General features: G+C 36.3%; 1 protein-coding gene across 1 annotated transcript; it reads left to right on the top strand.

Annotated features, from left to right (window-relative positions):
* The first annotated feature begins 262 nt into the window (after positions 1-262).
* On the top strand, positions 263-1,027 carry LOC116180107 (uncharacterized protein K02A2.6-like). The gene has a single exon (XM_031499944.1). It carries the CDS (start codon positions 263-265, stop codon positions 1,025-1,027), a length of 765 nt encoding a protein of 254 aa, XP_031355804.1.
* The last annotated feature ends 8,504 nt before the right edge of the window (positions 1,028-9,531 follow it).

Here is a 9,531-nt window from a genome sequence, read left to right on the forward strand (position 1 = left end):
CATCGACAAAGACATAGAAGCTATGGTAACAAACGGCTAGGAATGCGCACTATTCCAGAAAAGTCCAGCTAAAGTTCCTCTCCATCATTGGGACGATCCGCAGCATAATTATGCTGGGCCGTTTTTGAATCACCATTTTCTTGTCCTTGTCGATTCCAAGTCAAAGTGGGCTGAAATTCGCATCATTAAAGACACCCCGACGACTGCAACTACCATAGAGCTGCTATTGGACATTTTTTGCACTCATGGATTCCCTAAAATCATGGTATCAGATAATGCGACTATTTTTCACAGTGACATATTCAAAACCTTCTGTCTGAACAATGGCATTTTGCAAAAGTTTATAGCGCCAGGTCATCCTGCAACTAACGGGTTGGCCGAACGTTATATACAAACCTTGAAATCAAAACTGAAGTGTATGACCGAACCAGGTTCTATACAACACAAGGTCCGCGAAATATTATTCAGATACAGAGCCACTCCTCTCCAGAATGGCAAAACTCCAGCCGAATTGTATTTGAATAGAAACATTAGGTGCCAGCTCGACGTCTTCAAGCCTCCTTCTTTAAAAATCCAAAAACGAGTACAATTCGACCTGCCACCATCACGACAATTCAAAATTGGGGACAAGGTACTAGCAAGATGGTATTCGAACAACAAGAATACTTGGAAATTTGGTTCGATCATCCAAAAATTCGGACATCTCCACTACCAAGTTGAACTTAATAATGGTTACCGGCTCAAACGACACACGAACCAGTTGAGAAAAGCCAACTTCGATATATACCCCAACCGTCAGCTACCCTTGCAACCACCACAAATTACTTCAGATTCGGAATCACCTGAAATCAACCACCACTACGAAAAACTGGCGTCCATGCTCCTACCAGCCAATCCTGGATCGGATGTTATTCCTGATGTCGAAGCTGAACCTTCAGAAGTTGGACAATCTCCAACAGTGGAATCCGTCCGGCGATCTACTCGACCTCGCCGTCCTCCAGAACGTTTTAGAGACTATGTCATGTGATTTAAACTGTTGTTACAACTTTTACTTTTTAAATTTATAATTAACTGTCATAATTTTGTGGGGGGAGACTATTATGTTCTCAATTTAAATTAGAATTAAGTCGAAAAATCTAGCGCGCTGTTGCTAGGAAAAAAAAAGATTGTCAATTATTATTTTTTAGTTAGTTACGCATCGCTTTTCAATTAGGATATTAATTTCGATATAAATAGTTCTCTGTACTTCTGCGACTATGATTAATTAAAGTTTACTAAACTAAAGACATGTGAATTTAACTAATAGTGTGCCACCTCAAAATACACAACAGGCATTAAGAATAATAAACGCAAGGAGAACAAATTGGAGTTACCAGAACATATAACATTAGACGATGTTAACGATTTTTTTTTAAACGTTGCTAGTACATCTAAAATAGATGTCAATATAGTTGACCTCTATAATAATTCCACATTAAATCAAAATATAACATTTAGTTTTACAAGTATAACTCAAAACGACGTTTACAGAATTTTTCGTACAATTAAGTCAGAAGCTGTTGGGGTGGATGGTATTTCCTTAAAAATGTTAAAATTAGTTCTGCCATACTGTATAGATAATTTGGTAGATATAATAAATGACTCTCTAAACTTTGGAACCGTTCCAGATATGTGGAAAATGGCAAAAATTAAACCAATTCCTAAAGTACATACGGTGACAGAATTGTCTGAATTACGACCGCTTAGTGTTTTGCCTACTCTATCGAAAATTATTGAAAAATTTGTTGCGGAACAAGTCACAGCATATTTAGAACTGTATTCACTTCTACCTTCAGTACAATCAGGATTTAGAAGAAAATATAGCACACAAACAGCACTCCTTAAAGTCACCAATGACATTCACAATGCAGCGGACCATTCATTATTAACATTCCTCATTCTTCTAGACCAGAGTAAGGCATTTGATCTTGTTGATCATGAACTGTTATGTGCACAGCTAAAATACATCGGCTTTGATCATGGCGCACTGAGATGGATGCACAGTTACCTTGAAAATCGATCTCAAGCCGTTTGTGTAAATAACTCATGGTCACAAGTATGCAATCTTAATAAGGGTGTACCTCAGGGCAGTATATTAGGACCTATCCTATTTTCGACTTATATCAGAGAACTGCCATACTGTCTGAAATACTGCAAAAGTCATATGTATGCAGATGACATACAATTATATACATCTTGTGATGTGAATAATGTATCATCCACTATAAACAAAATTAATGAGGATCTCAGGAATCTAAATTATTGGTGTAGCAGATATGGTCTGCGCTTAAACCCAAATAAGACATTGGCTCTATGTATAAACACGAGAAGAAATAACTTTGACCCAAAAGCTTTCACGCTGTGTATAAATGGGACAGATATCGAATGGGTTACCTACGCTAAAAATTTAGGTGTCATTATCGACAACCAGTTATCTTTTGTGCATCACTTAAATAGGATATATGGTATCGGATTTTTAAAACTTAAAGAAATTTACCACCTAAAGAAATTACCTGCTGATACGAAACTGAAATTAATTCAAGCATTAATATATCCCATTATAGAATACTGCAGTATTGTGTATTACAATGCGCTCACGCAAGAAGGCAAAAGTAAACTGCAAAGATTACAAAATGCATGCCTTCGTTATGCACTAAACATACCATTCAGAGAACACGTTACTCCGTATCTGGAAAGAAACAGACTTCTGAAAATTGAGAAGAAATTTAACCATCTGCTGGCTATGTTTCTGTATAGATTAATGAAGCATAATACACCTGATTACCTCGTAGAGTATTTTATAAGACGTTCCGAGGAACATGCCGTAAATCTACGAATGGATACATTTACAATCCCAAAATACAACACGAGCAAATTTAAGGGCAGTTTTGTATATAATGCAGTTTCAATGTTAAATATAATTCATCCATACTTAGATTGTCCAATTGAAAAATTTAAAAATATTATATTAAGCACACAAATTTAATTTTTTAATGGTTATGTGTTGTACTTGCTTTATATGAAAATGTTCTTTTCTCTATAAACCCAGTACTGTATTGTATGTAATTATGAATTATTGTTAGCCACAACATAGTTTCTTTTTTACATTTTTTTTGTTTATCTATAAACATTTAGTTAAATTGTATGTATAATTATGTATGTCCGAAATGGTTAATTTGGTAGGGTGGAAGATCGCTCCTGAGCGAACCCTGTACCATTTGTGAGTTTTCATCACAATAAACATTATTATTATTATTATTATTATTATTATTATTATTATTATTATTATTATTATTATTATTATTATATAACCTAATCTAATTGTGTTTCGAGTCAGTTCCAACATCGATGCCGATAGTTAAATGTTAGTGATAAATAGGTCTAGCTCGTGTTATGTTATACATTGTGAGTGATAAATACTAATTTACAGCTATGAATTAATCCATTTGAAGACTGTTATAAATTTATTGTTAATTAATTGTAAATAAATAAAGCACCTAATTAGATTTGCATTAGAATATGATTGCCAGTTTTTGATGACACGATTACAATATCTAATCGAATAATAATAGAAGTGTGTTTGTAGTCTGTGCAAATTGACCAGAATTAAAGGCAGAAAAATTGAAAATTGAAATACTACCACGTGATTTTCTGTGAAAGTCTCATCAAAATCAGTATCAGCTTGAAAAGTTCTCTCGTAAAAGGGATATTAGTGGTCGCTGGTCAGTACACCTCGAAAAAATTAAATCGTTACCAATGCTTTAGGGAGTAGAGCTAAACGTTGATTTATTGTGGTCTTGCTTACCATTTTCGACAGGAAATAACACTATTTTTACAATAATCTCGAATACAGCATAATTATTGCTAACGTTTGGGGGAATTTGTGTACTACCGTATTATTATCAGTTCTCCACTTCGATGTAACTTTGATTAGATACCAACAGTCTATTGGCAACTGAAAAATGATTCCCAGTGTTACCGTGTTTAACTCACATCAATGTACTTAAAGCTTCCATTGCATTAACAGTAAACTAGATAGATCTATTTCTTAGATTTTTAATACCTATTTATTGCGACTATGTAAATTACCTTATTGTACTTCATATTCCCATGTCGCAGGTTCATATTTACTTTATTTGTTTGTATGAATTATAATGTATCTTCTACACATGCACATATATCTAATTATAACGTTGAATTTAGATTATCTGAATAATTCCCACTTAATCTTTCTTTGCGTGTAAGTTTATATTTAAATAATAATTGCTGCACTTCTTCTTAACATTTCAACAATATCACTAGCTACCTTCTACCATTGAATGAAGTTCAAATTATCACTACTATAAGGAATACCGTACAGGTAAACACCTACTAAAAATGCAAATAATGTCTAACTACGTTTGTGTGAAAGAACGCGGCCATTGTAGAGCATGTTTACTTCTCGAAAGCTTTTTTAATCCAACCATACCCATACGGTTCTTGTACGACAGGCCTTTTTAAGTAGATCGACTTGAAACATTTTAACATCAGTTTGAAAAACCAAAAATTGATTGACTTGAGTTCCCTACAGAAAAGTTTAATACTTCCCAAGTAAAAGAGATGTTTTCTGTATTGAATAATAATTAATAATAATAAACATTTGTTGCTCAACCACAAAGTCAATTAGTTAATAAACATCAATAACATAAAAGATTATTCATTCAAATCCGAAATTTAATAATAAATATTTCTATGGAATAACAAAATTACAACAAGCGGTTTATTTTATTATCGCAGACCTGTTGCGATTGACCCGAAATTCCAGGTAACAATGGGTATTACTGGGCTATCGAATTTGTAAATTTTAATCCGGCAAATTAAGTAACTATAATTAAAAGTTCATAAGTAAACAAATGTATTACAGTAAATCGCATGCGAACCAATCGTTAGTGGTTTGGCGAGAAGCGCGCTTAATTGAGCTAAATTTATGACCGATTACAGATTTTTGTTGATCGCAGGCCGCGCAACTAATTAAAGAAGCTTTAATTTGTAGACGTTATCAATTTATTACGCTGTGACGGCTGGAAAAACCGTCGATCCTTCCACGCTATGGTCGAATTTTATAAAAATTAAAGCCGTTGTTTAGAGAGGATCTTTTTGCCTTTAGTGTTTTAACCGAAACGTAAGATCAATTTTTGGCAATTGTTCGCTCAACGGTTCCCCATAACGTTCTTTTCAGCGTAGGTATTTTGCTTGGGGTTTATGGAGAGATATTGGTTTTTCCTTCATTGATATGCTTTGTAGCCTGCGTTCCTGTTCGGGCAATCGCACTACCGACCGTGTCCATGCCGTAATTCTATTTTAATTGTTTTCCTGGACGTGACCAACCGCCCCGTTCAGAAGATGTTGTTAGTCATATTCATCAGGAACGCCTGAGCCTTGATTCTAGGTATGGTTTGAAATCAATAATTCTGTAAGCCCACCAGTCTGTCCTTCGATGCAGCACTTATGGAGTTCAATAGCGATTAGGCCACAATTTGTTGAAAATATTGCGTGATATACCGTGAGAAGAAAACGACCGTGTTTCTTGGTCCACTTCTTCATCGTGATAACGTGTCAGCGCATTCATCGAACCTTTTGCAGCAGTTATTGGCGAAACACAAGATTGTACAGCTTCGCCAGCCTGCGTATAGCCCCGACACATCTCCCTGCAACTTTTGGATACGCGCGATTCCAAAATCCAAAATTTGCGTTCAAGGACTGCTTAAAGATGTGGAAGCGCCCTCGGAAGCGTGTAATTCAATCAAATGTGAACTACTTCGAAGGATACACACCTCGTATATGAGGTAAGTAAATGTGTTGTATTTTTGGTAAAGCGGCCGTGATTGAGAGTTAATTTCAGTACATAATCATGATTTCCTCATGATTACCTACTGGTGAAAAACTTTTCTCGTAATCTACATATTTAGTTTGATTACATAGAGCGACAAGTCGTGCTTTGTATTTTATTATTCGTCCGCAGTCATCGTACTTTCGTTTAAATATCCACATACTTCTTAGAATCTCTGCTCTCTGGGTCGTTCAACTATATTCCACGTTTCATTGCTTATCAAATTTTCGTACTCCTCCTGTATTGCTTCGTGCCAATCGTACTTCTCTTTACTTTTCATGGCCTCGTTGTAACTTTTTGGTTCGTTTTCTGATAGGTCTTCGGCGATGGCGTATGACGTCTATCCTGTGGTGTCGTAATTTTCTATCCATGCAGGTCGTTTGCTGGTTATCCCACTTCTAGTCGTAGTTATTTCTTCACGTTGCAGTTCATTTCTTTCTTCATTCCCGTCGTTGTCCTCATCATTTTCTTGATTACTCACTTCTTGTTCGTTTTCGTTTTTCGTTTCGTTTCGTTTGTCTTCATTATTATTTTCCTTATTTTCATCGTTCGACTCGTTCATACCGTCCTCTTCGTCATCTATGAATGGATTGATAAAACGATTCCATATTACTTCATTGTCGTTTTGATCGTTATTGTTGTCTTCCTTCATTGGGAATCTTGTTTCGTCAAACTTCACGTCTCGCTGCTTATAATTAGACATTCTTGTATTGGATCCCATATTCGATAAGCTTTGGAATAGGGTTCATATCCCATGAAAATCCCTTCCTTGCCTTGGCGCTGGTATTTTTGTCTGGGCTGATTGCTTTTGAACCAACATTTGCATCCAAAACTTCTCATATGCGTTACTCCTGTTACTCTATTACTCCATATTTCGTATGGCGTCTTTCCTCCGTTACTCGTAGTTGTCCTTGGGTTTCGAATGTAATTGGCAGTCAATATTGCTTCACGCCACAAATCGTCGTAGGCTCCCGATTGGTTCATGAGGCATCTTGTTATATTTAAAAGTGTTTGATTTAGACGTTCCGCCATTTTCCATTCTGCTGTGGCGTATATGGCGTAGTCAGCTCAGGTCCGTAGCCAGAATGAAGTTGCAGGTGTGGCCGGTATTTTCCTAGGTGAGGCTTAAGAAGCTTTTGATAACGACTTCCCCTGTAATTTTTGTAAAGGAACCATCAATTTAATTTCCAGTGGGGGCAAGACTACTTTCAAGGTGGGGCTCAGCCCCACCTGGCCACCCCCTGGCTACGGGACTGGGTCAGCTCCCTTCGGATACCTTGTGTTCGTAGACAAGTTTCAAAATCTCTTATTTAAATATTCGCCTCCGTTATCGCTTCTCAATTCTTTAATTTTCCTGCCATGCATCCGTTCGACCTTCTTTTGATAGTCAATAAATTTATTTAAAACTTCGTTCTTGTGCGTGATGGTGTAGATCTCGGCATATCGGCTGTGGTCATCGATAAATGTCACGACGTATCTCCTTCCTCCTCTCGAATATGGAGTTATTGGTCCGATTACGTCACTATGTATCAGATCTAAACAATTTCTTCTTCTATTTGCCGTCATGCGAGGGAATTTCTTTCTTTTAATACCTATTGCATACATTATTCTTGTTTCATTTTTACCTGGATGACCTAGTCTTGCGTGCCATTCGTTCCATTCACATATTGCTACGTCTGTTCGAGAAAAGTCCTCCGTTATTTGGTATACGTCGTTGTCTCTTTCCCCAAACATTACCGTTTTATTCGTTTTGTCTTGAACAGTTACTGCGTTACCGTCAAAATTAACAGAATTTCCGTCGTCGCACAGTTTTGATGCATATATTAGATTGTTTGTCAGTTTAGGAACATAAAGCGCGTCTTTTAAGATTATCTCTCGTTTTTCTAGGTTCTGGACCAGGGTTACGTTTCTGTCTCCTATGCCTTCTCCTTTTAATATTTCTTCTCCCGCGCATCTTATGCTTCGATTCTCCGTCTTCATTTTTGTGAATTTCTTCTTGTCGTTTGAAATGTGATCTGTGGATCCGCTGTCTAATATCCATTCTTCTTTCTTTTCGTTTGCTACTTGGTTTGACATATGGTGATTCGAGAATTTTCCTTTTTATTCTTTTGGCCTTGATCTTCGGTTTTATTTCTATTTCCGTTCGTATGATCTCCGTATCGTGGACAAAAACGTCCGATGTGTCCATAACGGTTGCATCGAAAACATTTAGTGTTTTCCGATTGATATGACGTTTCGCATCTAGAGGTGTCTTTCCCATATGTACGTTCCTGGGCTCGTTCGTTTCTCCAATTTTTCTGTTGATTTTCACGTTCTCGAGGTTCGATTTTTACTTCGTTATTTCGTTTCGCTATATTAATCGTTGCGTGTTCGTTTGAGGAATTTTTGTTCTTGATCAACTTTTCTTTTTCGCGTAACTTCGTTGTAATCTGGTCTAATGTTAAGGTCTAATGTTAAATCTTGTTGACTTAAGTCTATGGTCCGGATAGTTTGCTCGTACGTTTCCGGTAAACCGATTAGAATAATACCGATTTTGATTTTTTCGTCGAATTTTAATCCGTGCTTATTTAATTTCTCCTGGATCTCACATTTGCGATAGATGTATTTATCGATTGATTCCGTTGTTTTCTTCTCCGAATTCACGAATTCTTTTAATAATAATATCGCGTGAAAATTATCAATTTTTGCATGAGCGTTTTCGAGAATTTTCCCCATTTCGTATGCGGTGCCCAATCACCGATTTGGGATAGATTCCGGTCGTCCACATTTAAAACAATTAGAGCTCTGCATTTATCGTCCGCTTGTTTGTTTTCTGGTTTCGTTGCGAAATTTCCGTCCGTTAAAGCCGTATCTAGATTTTTCATTGTCGCATAACTTTTTATTCTAATGCTCCACGATGAATAATTTATTGTCGTCGTTCAGTTTCGAGATATGGTGCGATAAATCGTTCATTTTGTTTGCGTTTACTAATTTACGTAGTACGTACGTTTCAAAAATTTCGCGATCGTAAAACGCGTTCGTCTAATTCGTTATCGGTGCAATGTTTATTTCGTTTTCCTAATATCGTATTTCATTTAGCATTAACGCGATCCGTACACTAATTATATGTCGATTTCAGTCGTTTTAAAATATAAGGGAAACTTACGCGATTTGTTGGCGAATCATTTTCTACTCACGTCACTGTCAAACTTGTTTGCTAAACGTTCTGGGCTGCCATAACCTGTTATTTTAAATGTTTGATGAACACTTTATTAACGGTCCTTTATTTAACATAAAACCCACTTAAATAAATATAAACTGAATTCAAAGATTAATCGTAAAATCGTCTCTCTAATTTTTTACACCCACGCGCGACTTTCACGTCTCTTTTCTCAGTACACTATCCACCCCAGAACAGAAACATAAATGGCGCTAAATTGTTACTGATTACAGCGCTTCCCGTGGTTGTACGGAGATCTATTTATCGCAGACTCAAATATTTTTTTGCAAAACCTGTAATTTTGCTCGTTACAGGAAATATGTTTATTTCATACTATCTAGTAATAGCCGCTTTGCCAGACCCATTTGAGTCTGGTAAATCGTATTTTACCAGACTGAAAACTTTTACCAGACTGGAAATGTTG

This window comes from Photinus pyralis, unplaced genomic scaffold, assembly GCF_008802855.1.
Source record: "Photinus pyralis isolate 1611_PpyrPB1 unplaced genomic scaffold, Ppyr1.3 Ppyr1.4_LG9, whole genome shotgun sequence".
Classification (NCBI taxonomy): Eukaryota; Metazoa; Arthropoda; class Insecta; order Coleoptera; family Lampyridae; genus Photinus; species Photinus pyralis.

Excerpts from the sequence above, each read along its gene's own strand:
- LOC116180107 (XM_031499944.1), top strand. The coding sequence starts at position 263 with ATGGTATCAGATAATGCGACTATTTTTCACAGTGACATATTCAAAACC.